This window comes from Scylla paramamosain, chromosome 32 (genome assembly GCF_035594125.1).
Source record: "Scylla paramamosain isolate STU-SP2022 chromosome 32, ASM3559412v1, whole genome shotgun sequence".
NCBI lineage: Eukaryota > Metazoa > Arthropoda > Malacostraca > Decapoda > Portunidae > Scylla > Scylla paramamosain.
In genome coordinates, this window is record NC_087182.1 from 853,755 (window position 1) to 868,763 (window position 15,009).

General features: G+C 45.2%; 1 protein-coding gene across 4 annotated transcripts in view; it reads left to right on the forward strand.

Moving 5' to 3' along the window:
• LOC135088978 (uncharacterized) overlaps positions 1-12,742 on the forward strand; it is a 13,630-nt gene extending 888 nt beyond the window's left edge. Inside the window, exons 2-4 of one of the 4 annotated variants that reach the window (XM_063984075.1) lie at positions 6,163-6,493; positions 10,361-10,546; positions 11,132-12,742. In XM_063984075.1, coding sequence (XP_063840145.1) covers positions 6,183-6,493; positions 10,361-10,546; positions 11,132-11,309 — 675 coding nt within the window. In that variant the 5' untranslated portion in view covers positions 6,163-6,182 and the 3' untranslated portion in view covers positions 11,310-12,742. Of the gene's footprint in view, positions 1-6,162; positions 6,494-7,038; positions 7,409-7,470; positions 9,869-10,360; positions 10,547-11,131 lie in introns of those variants that run through there. The other 3 variants (XM_063984072.1, XM_063984073.1, XM_063984071.1) reach the window with 3 other exon arrangements.
• The last annotated feature ends 2,267 nt before the right edge of the window (positions 12,743-15,009 follow it).

The following is a 15,009-nucleotide window of genomic DNA, read 5'->3' on the forward strand; positions in this document are numbered from 1 at the left end:
CTCCACACTCACTGAAGCACATTATTAAGGTAGCAAGTCATATTTTTCCTTTCAATATCATTACGAAAAGCTAAAACCAGGTAGCATTTTAGATTTATAAACACAAACAATTATTTAACACCTGAACATTAATAGCAAAATCCCAAAATTGCCTTCAGGTCATTAACTTTCACCTGTCTATACTGGGATGCATCTAATATAACAGTGCATCTTATATTACAACCTGAACATTAACAGTAAACCCTCCAAAATTACTAGAATCATTACCTTGCAGTTACATATCACCTGTCATAACTAGGATGCGTAATATACTAGAGAGTCATGCAACAAACATAGTACCATAAGATTCTACAAGACTATCCCTTTCCTCAATATATTAGCGGATCTCATACCTATACCCCATAAGATCCCTCAAGATTACCCCACCCCCCTTAATACACTACTCCATCTTATAAACCAAACGCACCCCCAAAAAGATCCCACAACAACATCCCATTCCCAGCCTGTCTCGTGTCTCACCGCGGGCAGCAAACAAGATCATACTCACCATTTAGCACTTGTCAAATAGAGGCTTTACTGAGCACACACACACGAGAGGCGGAGCATGACGCAACTGTTGTCTAAGTAAGGAGCCTCCACCGTCTTGCTGCCTCGCTCCTCCAGCCTCACCAGTCTCCTCTCCTCTGTAGTGCCTAGTGGTTCTCCTCCCAGCCACGTTTGTCTCAAGTATATTAGTGTTTTGGTCACTGTAACTATCAGAGCCATACTAGATTTGTAATAGCAAACACTGATTAAAACAGAGTAGTTTGTGAATTAATTGCATTTTGACTAATGTACGCTAGTCAACACACACACACACACACACACACACACACACACACACACACACGCACGGACTGAAACCTTCATAAATTTAAAACATATCATAAAGAATAACTTAATTACATACATAATAAAGAAAAATAATCTATACAAGTCAATGAAAGAGGAAAAAAATAGTTATAGTTAACCAATGTAAAGTCACCAACACGAGGCGCTGAAAGACAGGAAGACAAAGAGAGACAGGAAGCGGCAACCAAACTGCTGAGGAAGGAGGAAGGAGGCAGCAGGTGGAGGGACGAGGTAATTAGAGGTAATGACTGGTAAAGATCTGTTTTTTTTTTTTTTTTTTTTTTTTTTGGACAGCAGCATCACCTCACAGTGTTGAGTCATAAGTCAAATATTATTTCGTGTTTACCTGTCAGTCAAAATCTCACCTGATTCTCTTACCTGTCATCCCTTCAATCCTCAGTTAGTACAGGTGTGTTTTAGGGTTATCATTTTACAGTACAATTTTAACATATTAGCTGAGTGTTACCTAACTGTCACCTGAGTTTTACCTGTTGTTTTCTAATTACTAGTTGAGGTGCAGATCAAAACATGCATTCCTTCTGGCTACTTTTAAGACAAAGGTTTCAATTTCACACTACAATTTTAACGTATTACCTGAGTGTTACCTAACTATCACCTGAGATTTACCTGTCGTTTTCTAATTACTAGTTGAAGTGCAGAACAAAATATACATTCCTCCTGCGTATGATACAAGGCACTTTCATCCGCCCCTCACATCATCATCACCCTAATTTCCTTTCAGTGTTCATCTGTGTATATTATGTACATTTTGTAGTATAGCATGCTTAGAGTAGCACTGTAAATATCATGCAATATAAATTATATGTTCATTTTGTACCATATGTATAATAACCCCATTACTGATCAAATTTGAATTGCAGTACTAGAATCAACCATCGCATTTGTAAATATCACTTTTCTAACGAGCAGATGATGTATATAGAATGAATAGAGACAAAGAGAGATGTAGATGCTAAGAAAATGCAAGAGTAACGAAGCTATGTATATTTATTATCTCTCAATTGGATGCCGGTTGTGTCCAATGGCGAGATAGCAATGAGCGGCGACACCATGTGAATACAGTTTCTGCCTTGGTGGTGGCGTCTTGCTCCCTCCTGTCCTTCCAAAATCCTCTTCCCGCCTTCCGAAGCCTGTCACTCAGTACACCTCCCTTCGTAACACCTTCCTGTGCCTTTATCCCCAATGGCGCGTCATCTATATTTGTTCCGCCATGTCTTCTCTCTTCGTAGTCTCTCGCAACACCAGTAGGTCCACCTCATGTGCTCTGTAGCCTCCCAGATACTCGTGCCTCTCACCACCTGCCACTTGAAGACGCTAACAGTAAAAGTGCAAAAAAATTCTTGCCTCTTAGTTCACAATGAGCACCAGCTTAGCGGTTTGCTGTCCCGTAGAAAGACTAGCAAAAAGCACAGTTTATGCTAATCTTCCTACTTGAGTATTCTCTTCCCTTTTCTTCACTTCCTTTCTCTCTCTCTCTCCCTTTGTCCCCCTCCTCACTTCCTCCATTCCACGCACGTTTTTTTGTTTCAATATTTTTTTCTTCTTTTTTTTTGGAGCAAGTATTCATGAAGCTCTGTAGAGTTGTTGCGAGGAAATTGGGATGTTATAGGCACGCTTTCCAACACTGCACTATCCATTGCCTTCAAATCCCTTATGAAAACATGAAAAAAAAAGCTAGCTTATAGTAATGCAAAAGGTTCTTGTACATATTTGTATATAAACAAACTAATACACTTTAAAATCGCATTGAATATGGTACGAGAAAGATTTCATGTAAGACGTAGAAAAGGTCACATATTGACCAAATAAACTTTTAAACCTATTGAATATAACGAATTATGAACGTATTTTACTATAGGACTTAAACAAAAAAACATTGCAAAGACGTTTAAAATTTGTACTTCCTTAATAAAGAAAAAAAAAAATTCACATATAGAACTAATAATCTTTAAAACCTATTGCATTTAAACTGCAAGAGTCTTTTCACATAGAACTTCAAAAACAGCTATTAAACTTTGTACTATATAGAACACCTCACTTCCTCCCTCCCTCTCCCGGTTCCTCTCTGTAACTTCGGGAGGTGAGGCGCCGCCCTCTCTAGCCAGAAGGCAGGAGGTGCTGAGGGGAAGGGAGGGTGTCTGAGGGAGTTTGGTCGCCGTGAACGGTTATGCGGAGAGTTATGTACGAGGTCACCCCACTCTTTCTCCTTGACCGCCGCCTCTCGCTCAAGCGGTACACGGCATTACAGGCGCTCTCAGTCGTACGTGTTCACAGGCAGTCACAAGTTGTTCATAGCTTGGTAACTCTAACCTCATTCTTCTTCAGTAACGAGCCGTAAAATTTATAAAAAAACAAGTGTCTATACTAAAAGGGGGAAAAAAAAAAGAAAAGAAAAACTAAAGAAAATGCAAATAGAAGATTCCTTATAAGAATACGAGAGAGAAAAAATAATATATCCAAACTCTGAATTCTCTTGTAAAAAAAAAAAGTTATATTTAGTTCATTCTGAAATAATAATAATAATAATAATAATAATAATAATAATAATAATAATAATAATAATAATAATAATAATAATCCATTTCTAGTCAATATAACTTCCTTTCCTCCTCCTCCTTCTCCTGGAAGCATATTCACAACTTCCTGTCTCATCCTAACTGTCTGCCGCCTTCCGTATGGCATCCCCTCCCCGCCCGGCCAGCCGTCAGCCAGCAGGCACCACCAGATGGCAAAACTAGCTCCAAATTTTGCCACAGACGTAAAGTAACTGATGATAATAACAATTTTTCTTCTTTTTTTTTTTCATTTACCTCTACACTTATTCTTATTATTTCTTCATTACTGTACCTTTGTTTATATTTGCTGATCTCAATGTCATCTCTTTCTCTGCCTTCCCGTCAGTCTGTCTACCAGACGTGACGTGTATATATTACATATATATATAACAAGTCACTCTGCCATAACTAACATTCTGAAATATCTTCGCGTCATCTTTTGAATCGGGACATAAAGTATAAAGTCTCATGGGTGTTCTGCGAGAGTAGTATATCTGCTTAGTTGCTCTTCTTACTAACCATCAGTGCCTCTGTTAGTGTCTCGGTGGATGAAACAACACATAGTAACTTATAATATCCACCAGTACAGACCTTCCCAGACTTTGTTCCCTGTATACCACTTCTCCTTCGCCGTCTGTGCCTCAGCTCTTTCATCTTCAGCTGGTTTGGTGTCTAGAATCAAGCCAGCGTAGACTCTTCGGACGGACTCATAACAGTTAAGTCTCCCCGTCTAGCTTGGAGTTTTCTGTCGTGTCCATTTTCTTTGTAACACTTGCGAGGCATAACGGTCCTGTTTCTCTCGGAGCTGTATTCCCATGGCGCGCCGCGAGGAAGGAAGGACCTGCCATCTAGTGTTTGCAAAAGCCAATTTTGTAGCGGTGGTGCATGAGGTCGCTCCCACACAGGCGACCTGGACTCCTGCATGCTGAGAGCCACGCCTGTTACCTGTTCTCACCTTTTCAGGCCTTGTACAGTCATGAAGACCTTTTTCTTCTCCGCTGCTGTCCTTGTTGTCTGTATGCGAGTGGGGTGGGCAGCCGAGGCCTTGCAGCAAAAGAGCCTTCAACCTTCGGCCCTTGTCGATGATGATGACGACCCAAGTCAGAGATTTATTTTTGGGAGTGGGGCCCTCAATTTTGGAAACACTGCGGGCGCTACAAGCATCACAATTGGGAACGCTGGATATATTGCCCTGGGCGCGGCTCTGCTCGTCCCGCTCATTATTGGTCTAGCTCTCTTGTTCTATCTCTACGGAGGCCCAAGAGACTCCACCTCGTACAGCAGCTCCGGTTATGACAGCTACGCGCGTAACACCGACCAGTAGGTATCCGTTGGTTGTAGTAGAGTACAGTGTGACCCTCCCTCGCTGCTAGTCAGGCCCGATCGTGCACTTTCCTCATCCTGACCCTCGCCCATCCTACTCCCTATCAACCACTCACCAGTCTCCTCAACGAAGCACCGCCAAAACTGACATGCCTGTCGGTTCTCAGGTTCACTAGATGGCAGTAATGTGTAAGTCAGTCAGTCAGTCAGTCAGTCAGTCAATCAGTCAATCATTCATTCAGTCATTAACAAGTTGAAAACATCGCCTTGTTTCAGGCCAGAATGTTCACTTATAACAACCAGAACTTCCGTCTCCTCCTGCGGGTCATTCTTCTCCTCCACGCGCCTTGCCTGGCCGAGCTGCTCCCGGCGTTGTCCGCGGACAGCGAGCGGGACGCGGCCTTGGAGGGCGTGGAGGACAAGGACCCCTGGGAGAGGCTGGGCTGGACGTCCTCCACCACCACCGGCTCCAACAGTGTAGTAGTCTCAGGGGCAGGAATCGTGTGGATCTTGCTATGGGGCGTCGTGTCTTTCATCATTGGCAGCGCGATTCTCTGCTACTGGGTGGGGTGCGAGTATGCATCATCAGGCCGCAGATTCAGTAACCTGGCGGGCCTGTACGTGTCTGAGTCCACTTTAAAAGTGCAAGTTTTGAGGCCCACCGCGCCTTGCTGAAATGTGAGTGCCTCCTGCTGGGTCTGCGAGCTGGAGTGCCAGGATGAGGCGAGGGTGCCACTCAGTGCCACTCTGGCCTCACCCTTTAGCAATCTGGCTCGGACACTGCAGTGAGGCGCCGTATTGTAGTAACACGCAGCACATTAACTGTTGATGCCTCACAGTCTGAACCGATGTCGCATGAGCAGCACCAAAGCATGTCACTCCCAACCCTCACCGTGCACAGCCCCGGCCGGCTCCCGCCAGGCCTCGCGGGGCTTGTAGAGGAGATGCCACCAACACCTGGCGTGCTCAGTTACCTGTCCACAACCCTCGTCCTGTCCGCGGCCTTCCCTCCCTCAACCAGACCTCGACGAGCCGCGCTCTTTCCCAAGATCCAGTGTTTCACCCTATACAAAAGATGTGTCGATCCCTCAGTGCACCAGGGCCAAGACCCTCCCGTCGCGGTAACCTCTCGCACCTTCCGCTGCTGAAGACACAAGACAGAGACACACCTCGGCTGCCCCACAGACACCGACCTAACAATTAACTCTTTCTAGTTTGCTGTTGACCATGACCATCGCTACAAATGGCTTTTGTACAACCAGACCCAATCATGGCAGGTTTTGTCACTTCCTCTGCTTCCTCCGTTTACCGTTCATTGAAATAATCCCGGTAGGTAAATCAGTGTCACCTTGCTCGTACCCTGGTCTTCCAGATTACCCTGTACCCTTCCGAATGAACCGCACGCTGGTAGTCCTCGCCCTGGTGGCTGGCCTTGCTACCTGCGCCAAGGGATTCTCGCCAGAAGCACTTGACGAGTATCCGGTGGTGGCAGATGACGACCCTGAAAGCAGGCTGTTCCTTGTTACCACCAACACAACCACTGTCACAATCGGTTACGCCTCCTTCATCCTCGGAGTGACAAGCATCATCGTGCTTGGCGCCCTTTGTGCCCTTGCCTACTTTTACGTTACCGGAGATGATCTAAACAAATACGACTACTCCGGCTCCGGATCCGCATACACTGGCTCTTATGCCAGGAAAGCGTATGTAACAGTTAATTTTGTCAGTTTTTTTGTTTTTATTTGAGTTAGTTAGCGGTGTCTTCCTTCCCCCACCCCTCCCTTGCCTCCCCTGGACTTGCCCCTCCACCCTCCACCCTCCACCCCTCCGCCCTTCCTCCCTCTCCACACAATGGCTTGTCTCGGCAGAGCTTGTCCTCCCCCATCCCGCCACCCACCACCACTACCACCACTACCACCACCACACCCCCACCACTACCACCACCACCACCACCACCACCCAATCCTGTCGGTGGCCCGGCAGGACACAGGCGCTGCGGTTCATTCTTAAGCATGGCCAAGGTTTTCTGGAGGTTTCCGGGACCTTGACCTCGCAGTACTCGGGTCACGGTGCACCAAGAACCTCCACTGATTGACCTCAAATTGCGCTTACTCGCTTTCACTTCCTCAATCTCACTTTTTGGACACAATAGGTCGCCATTCACACTCCAATGGCCATTACTCTAGGTCTGGGTGTCCGGGCGCTGTCCACCAGCTTGCCCTTCAACTCAACGCGGCACCTTTTCCAGTGCAGTGACTTGCGGCAGACGCGAGAATGAACCGCACGCTCCTGCATGTTCTGGGGGCACTGGTCCTCTCCTCCTGCGTCCTTGCATCCGACTACCCATACGCTGACCTGAGTTTCGACCAGCCTGGCCCTGCTAATAACGAAGCTGACCCAAGGGTGTTCTTCATCTATAACAATGCCTCCACGGGTTCCTTTGTCACCTTCAACACCACCCTGCTCCTCTTCTCCGCCGGCATCCTGCTCTGGGGTGTCGCCGGAGCCATTGCCCTTTATTACCTCCTGACCACCCCTGCCGACTCGGGCTACTCAGGCTACAGCTCAGGCTCAGGCTACGGCTCAGACTCAGGCTACTCAGGCCGCGGCAACCGAGGGTGCGTACGAACCTGCCTATGACATGACCTCGCCCTTCCCCTGTGCACGCTTCTGGCCGCCCGCTGCACCACCGCCAGTCCTCAATAATCTCACCCTCGCATTGGAGGTTTTCATGTCACACTAGTTTCTCTGGCGGTGGTTCAGCGGTAACCATTGAGGTACGAGATAAGGTAAGGCACTCTTTTTTTATGTATGTGTGTGTGGCATCGTGCATACAGTCTCTCCGCCACGGCCTGCGCGGGGAGGTTCTGTGCATGACACGTGTGGTGGAGTGAGGAGCCGGAGCGCCGCGGTTGGCCAGGCCGGAGCAACGCCAAGCCCGACAGGACAGCGGAAGGGAAGAAACCGTGAAAAGAAGTGACTTATAGAAGGAGTTAATGTGATCTAAACACAAGAATTAAAGTGGATATCTCTGAAACGAGTCTGTAGAAGTTATTCACATAATTTAAATGGATAAACTACAGCTAAACTTTTGGAAACGCTTTTATATAAACAGTTAATTTAATATTAACAATCGCTGGTGAAAATATTGATATAAACAATTCATACTGCCTCAACAAACTACATGAACAAATTCTGAGACAAAAAATGTAATCTAACTAATGAGCAGATACACCAAATAATTTAAATGATCAATACGGAAGTAATAGAACGATCTGTCTCGCTACAAGTAACATCTCCATCACGCCCGCTAACTGAGCAGCCCGCCCTCCCTCCCCACGCCCCGAGAGATGAAGAAAACACAGCAATACCACTACATTTATTCGTAAACAAACAACAGACATTAGAATCATTAAAATCCTGTATCACCAACGCATTTTTTTTAAACGTTCACTGCGCTGACAGTTTTCACGAGCAGATTAAGGAGGCACTCACTCATTAGATAAAGTTCACAGCCTACTGAAATAACCAAGAGAACACCTGTATTTCTCCCATCACCAAGCGATCTCAGAATACGACCACTCACAATATCACTTGGTTGTATCTTATAATATCGTGAACGTTCCTTGGTATTTTGATATCTTGTCTACTCAATCCCAAGTAGTGCCGCGCCCCCACCACCTCCTTGCCACTGGCCTCCTCCACTGGCCAAAATGGAGATTGTGCCGCGACTGGTTCTCTTAAGCAAGTGGGATTTGGGAAACTGCCACCTCGCCTCTTATCCACATCTCAATTCTAATGATCTGAAGGCGACGCGATAATGAATGCAGTTCTTGAATGGGTTTTCTGAACAGCCTTGACTCACGACCTTCCTGGCAGGAGTTACGAAGTTGCAATGAAGAGGCATGTCGTATCTTTCTTCTGCCAGGTGGTGTCACGCCCCCACAGTCTGGCAATGAGCGCCATCAAAACCCTCCCATCTCAAGACCTGACTCGAAAATTGGAATTAGTTATTCCTGTGGGTATTTGCCCACTCAGAGGACAGCGAGGGGTCCTTCACACTGTCCCTGTTGCCTTCAGAGGACGAAAAATAACATTCTTCCTGCAATATGGTACCAGCAAGACGCCCCGTGATTGGCTGGCCTCTGGCGCCGCCTCCTCCTCTCGGGCGCTGAGTCACGGCCGCCCGCGGGTGTTTGACCAACGGTGCTTAAGACAGCCGAGGGAAACTCCCGAGTCGGAGCGCCCTTACCGCCCCTGAGGAGAAGAGCGACTGGACCTGAGGGAGAGAAGCCTTTCTACCCTGCAAAGCCAACACTGCTCCGTGCTCGTGTTTGACCAGCAGGGAGGGAGAAGGGCGAGGGGAGGAGGGCGAGGAGTCAGGCGTATTTCTCTCTCCTCCCCTTCCTCCCTGACCACACCTCAATGTTGACCAAGCGAAGTTGATTTTTTTTTTTTTTTCAACTCAGCGATTTCTTCCAATGTAGCGCAGTAGGTCTTCCCTCTCGACGCCCCCTCGCGCCGACGACGTCACGACCTCTCCTTCGTATATAAAGGAGACTTCGCTCATTGAAGGCACAGCATCGCCCCTCCAGACACTCAGCAGGCCACGCGGCACCCAGTGATTGAATCAGTGCACGCGGAGCTTACCACACACTCGCTAATCTCATTACCACTTTGATCTCACCGACCATGAGCCGATTAGCCCTGGGATGCCTGCTGGTGGCGTGCCTCGCTGTGGCCGCGGCGGAGCAAGAACATAACTCGATCCAGAATATTGAGGAAGAGGACGGCGCCCTTTACGACGACGAGGGGCGCCTCCTGGTCGTCACATTTGACTCGGGCACCTCCCCCACCAGCCTCAACTTTACCAACCTCCTGCCTCAGCTTTTCTCGAGCATCGGTCCCTTCCTGGCGGGCGCGGGCCTGACGGCTCTCGGGTTCGGTATCCCGTCCGCTATCCTGTGGGGCAAAGGCTGCTACGGGTATGGCTATGGCTCTGGCTCCGGCAGCGGCTACGGCTCAGGCTCAGGCTACGGCAATAGTGGCGGCTACTCGTCCTACTCTTCGTACAGGCGGTAAGGTGACGGCATGGCGCGGCAAGGCACTGGGCGCCGGGAATGCCTGCATGTTGTACTATACACAGTGTGCTGCGGGACGAGGCGCGCCATCTCGCACTCACGTTTGTCTTGCCCTACAGACCCATAGTACAATTCCCTCGTGTACAGTAATGTTTGTCATGCATATAAGTAATGCATAGAGAGGATCAGCTTGTAAATTGCATAGTGCAATAGTTATGTAAATAATTAGCTTGTAAATTGCTTCTCACAAGTCAACATAAGTGGATAGTAGTGTAAAATCCTTTGCCTTGTAAGCTGTTCATCACAAATCAACATAAGTAGATAGTAATGTAAATAATCAGCTTTGTAAATTGCTCAAGTCAACATAAGCAGATCGTAATGTATATAATCAGCTTTGTAAATTGCTTGCCCTGACATCAAAACAAGCAGTGACAGACAGAACAGCAAGTCTCCGAGGAGTGGCGGAGGCTGACCTTGTCTCCACCACAGGTCCTTCGATCCCTACGCCATCGACTGGGAAAAGTTCTCCATCATCGACTGGATCGCCATCGGGGAGGAGGCCTGGAGGAAGTTTGACCCCGCTGACCTCGAGTGCCAGAAGCGCCTCATCTGCGAGATCCACCAGAACACCTCCCGCTTCGGAGCTCCCGCCGCCAGACTCGTCGACGTGTTCAGGTGAGTCCCTCAGAGTGCGGGTGTTCCTCAGGCTTCACTGGGCGGGTTGTTACTTTCAATCAGCATTCTTAGGGGCTAAAAACAATAATTCACAGCCTTTGCTGGCAGAAAAACGCATGTCGTATCTTCCCTCATGACAGGAAGCTATAACACACAGCTTTTGTAACTATCAGATAGACAGAGAGTTCTCCAGCACAAAATAAAACAGACTAACTGACAAACAGACAAAAAACATGCACTTCAACTGTCCTTCATTTGAGTTTTTGCAAAAGGCAGACTAACAGACACGCATTTCGAATCCTCTCAGCATCCTCAACACAACACGAGTCATAAACACACCTACTACATCACTTCTGCACATTATTTTTGCTCCAAATTGACAACATATCAAGGAACAAAGAAAACCTTCACTTACCACAAACTAACACCGACTTATGTACTCAATGACAACTTAACACTGACCCTCCCCCCCCACCCACCCACACACACACACACACACACACACACACACACACACACACACACACACCGCCACATAGGTACACTTCCCCTCGCCTAACACACTTCCCCGTGGTCTCTCTTCAGCTACCTGCAATACGCCGAGGTTCTGTCCCTTCCTGACGAGATAAAGGCGCTGGTGGAGGAGTATAACGACGCGGCAGATCGGGGTCGTAACTTACAGAAAGACTGCGGGGACGTCTATACAACTTGCGACTTCTCGGTGAAGAAAATAATGGAGAAATACTCACATAATGAAATCTAGGACTACTAGCGAGGGTCCGGCGCCTAAGGACTCACCGAGGACGCCTTATATATACACGAGGGCGCGATTTGACCCTCTCAGTATCGATCAGACCTTGGTAGGGGTAGGATGCTGCTCTGCTTCCTTCCTCCCCTTGACCTACAGCTCGTCATGATTCCGTTTAGTACTTTTTTCTCTTGTTAATTGTTGATTCATTTGTATTTAAAAAAAAGAAGTTTGTTGTTAATTTGTATTTAAGGTAATTTATTGACTGTGATTACGTCTGAGACTGCCAGACTGCACCACCGCCATAGACGCAAGACCAGCTACTCAACTCCTGACGCAGAGACCAGTTCCTCCTCCTCCTCTTCCTCCTCCTCTTCCTGCTCCTCCTCCCGCAGAGCCATGGACGCAGCGATGCCCAGACGCTCCTGTTTGTAAATATGACGTGAACCTCTTTACATAAACGTGCTCATTTGACTCATTGACTTTAACTGACATGCTGACGACCTCAATGTGTTTTCTGACTAACTGACTGACTAATTACTGACTGCTCTGATTGACTGATTGACTGGTTAACTGACTGACCGACGATTTTTATGACTGGTGACGTTGTGAATGACTTACTGCTTCACTCATAACTCACTGCATCATTTCTAGACATTCTCTCCTCACTGACAATGAAGGAATAGAGAAACGCTTAAAAAGACAAACTAACACCGACTTTACTGAATGACAACTTGACTTACACTGACCTAAACTGACTAAACCAAAGGACTTAATACACCAAGACTCCACGACTTCATTAACGACATTACCTGGACGCACCTGAGAGACAGAGAGAGAGAGAGAGAGACAGAAATAATGGTGTGGCAGGTAAACATGACAAAATGGTAACTTTAAACGTGACTGTAAGATAATGAAGTGAGAATGCAATATTGTACAGACTGTGAATAATGTACAGACGTTTGTTATTTATTCATCTTTTTTGTTTAGACAGAAATACTTCCTTTTAAGGGGAAAATTTTCAGGGAACAGACAAGACATTCGACCGAAGGACATCTGTTGTTACGTAGTTATTTATAAATATATATAGGACTCATTTAGGACTCCATCCCTCCCATCCTACACTCCTCCATCCTACCTCAGTCTTCATCCTTCATCCATTCATTGTTGCAAATTATTTATTTCACGTACTTGACTGTGTTTCGTTTGCTTCATTGATATCTGCAAATTCCCACGTTGTTGTTGTTGTTGTTGTTGTTGTTGTTCCTTTGGCTTTTTTTGTTTTGTTGAGTAAATGTTGTTCTTGTTTACTATGATACTGCATTTGTGTATTATGGTTCCTGTACATATTTCAGGCTTTTTTTTTCGATTAGTTAACGATGATTATTTTATCTCTCAGTTTGTTGTGGGCTCTGGAGTTTAAATTATGTAATAAATTATTTACAGTTCATCAAGTCTCTCGATTATTTCCGTTGAGTTGGTGATGTGTTGAGTCTTTGGTGGGAGTTTGGGAAGGAAAACTACACCTTTTTTTGTCTCTTGGTGAAGGGAAAAAGGTGGCGATGGAGAAATACTTGAAGGAAAATGACATGAAGGTTATTTCTGTTGATTTATGAGTGTTTTTATGAATGTTTGGGAAGGAAAATTACACCTTTTCTTTCTCTTGATGAAGGGAAAAGGTGGCGATAAAAAAAATAAAAATAAATAAATAAATACTTGAAGAAAATAGCTGAAGAACACTTATATGATTATTTCTGTTTACAAATGTGAGTTTTGGTGAAAGTCCGGGGAAGAAAACTACAAAACTCTCTTTTTGGTGAAGGGAAAGAGGTGGCGATGATGAATACTTGAAGGAAAACTATATCAATGCTATCTCTATTTATTCATGTGAGTTTTAGTTGAAAGTTTGGGAAAAAAAAACTATCTTTTCTTCCTTTTGATGAAGGGAAGGGAAACAGGTGGCGACGAAGAACACTTAAAGAAAATGACATGAAGGTTATTTCTGTTCACTTATCTGTGTTTTCATGGGGGTTCTGGGAAGGAAAACGGAAGGAAAATGACAACAAAAAAATGCCTTCAGGAAAATAACATGAAGCTCTTGATTATTTGTTTACTTGTGTGTGTTCCTGATGAAAACTCTGGAAAGGAAAATTACATAGTGTATTCTAGCTAAAGAAAAAAAAAAGATGGTAGGTGAAAAAATCCAAAAAAAGAAAAGAAACTACAGAAAAATAACAAAATGAATAATATAGCCAATCTTTTTCTCAGGTAAACTTGTTGTGTACCTTTCCACTGACACACACGAAAGGAAGATGTACTGCAAATTGACAAAGCTCTTTCTCTGGCGAATGTTTGTGTAGATTTCTTTTTCCGGAACAAAAGGAAGCATAAGTACCGGATATTAAGAAGGAAAGCGGACTTATCATCTCTCTCAGCGCCAAACAATGGAATCCTTTCGCTTTACTGCAGGAGTAAAAAGAAAACAACTGATACATTCTTCCTTTGATACAGCGAAAAAAAAAGCCACGAAGAAATGTAATTTACAAACAAGATGATGAAAGCTCACAGGATCATCTCTTTCAACAATAAATACCGGAGCGGTTTCGCTTCACGATATTAACATGCTATAAGAACACAAGGAAAGCTGCAAGAACCCATTAGAACTACACGTGCTAGTCTCTCTATACAACAATCTTAACTAATATTTCCATCAATCATATCCATCCACAAATTTGTCTAATCTAATTAGGAAAGCTGTAAGAAGCCATCAGATCTACACGTGGCAGTCCCTGTTTGAAACCTACCAATTTATATCCACGCATCAACTCTCCTCATCTAATCCTCCTTATAGAATCAGTGTTGACTTGGCACTCTAAGTCTCAGCTAACCACCAACACTTATTCGAAACTCTCCAGAGACTTTTTTCCTGGGAGAAAGACTAAGAGGGATTCATGATTTTCCTTTGTATCAAGTTATTTTTTCGTTAATTTTGAAGCGTTACTCTATTATAAGGAAATAGTCTCCAGTGAAAAGCAGATATGAAAAATAATGCACAGCGCGTACACACACACACACACACACACACACACACACACACACACACACATATACACACACACACACATACATAGTAAGCATAGTCATTCTCCTCTACCTCCTCTTTCTCTCCCTCTCTCTCCTTCCTTGTCTCTCATCCTACCATTCTTTCCCTCCCTCCCTCCCTTACCCTCTCCATGTCCAACCCTTCCTTCCCTTCCTCCTCCTCCACCTGCTTCCTACATATTCCCACACCTGCCTCATTCATCTCCAGTCTTCCCTGTATAATGAGTTTGTTTTGCTTGACCTCTGCTCCCTCTACTACTATTTAAACATTCTCTTCCTCCTACTCCTCCTCCTGTTGCTAGTATTCCTTCCTCTTTCCCTTTTTTTCGTGCTATTATGAAGGAACTGATTATAATTTGAAAGCTATGACATACCAGTTAAAGTTCTTCTTAGTATGTTAGTTTCAGTAAGAACATTCTTTTAACAACGAAAATTCCTTTATTCCAAACACGTGACGAACCAGAAAGAGAAAGAAAGAAAAAAGAGAAAGAGAAGGAAAAAGAGAATTGGATTGACTGACAGCTTCACTTTCTGAGATAACAAAAGAAGGAAAGCGAGATAATAAAAAGGGAGAGAGAGAGAGAAAGAAAAAAGGGAAAATGAACACAGAACA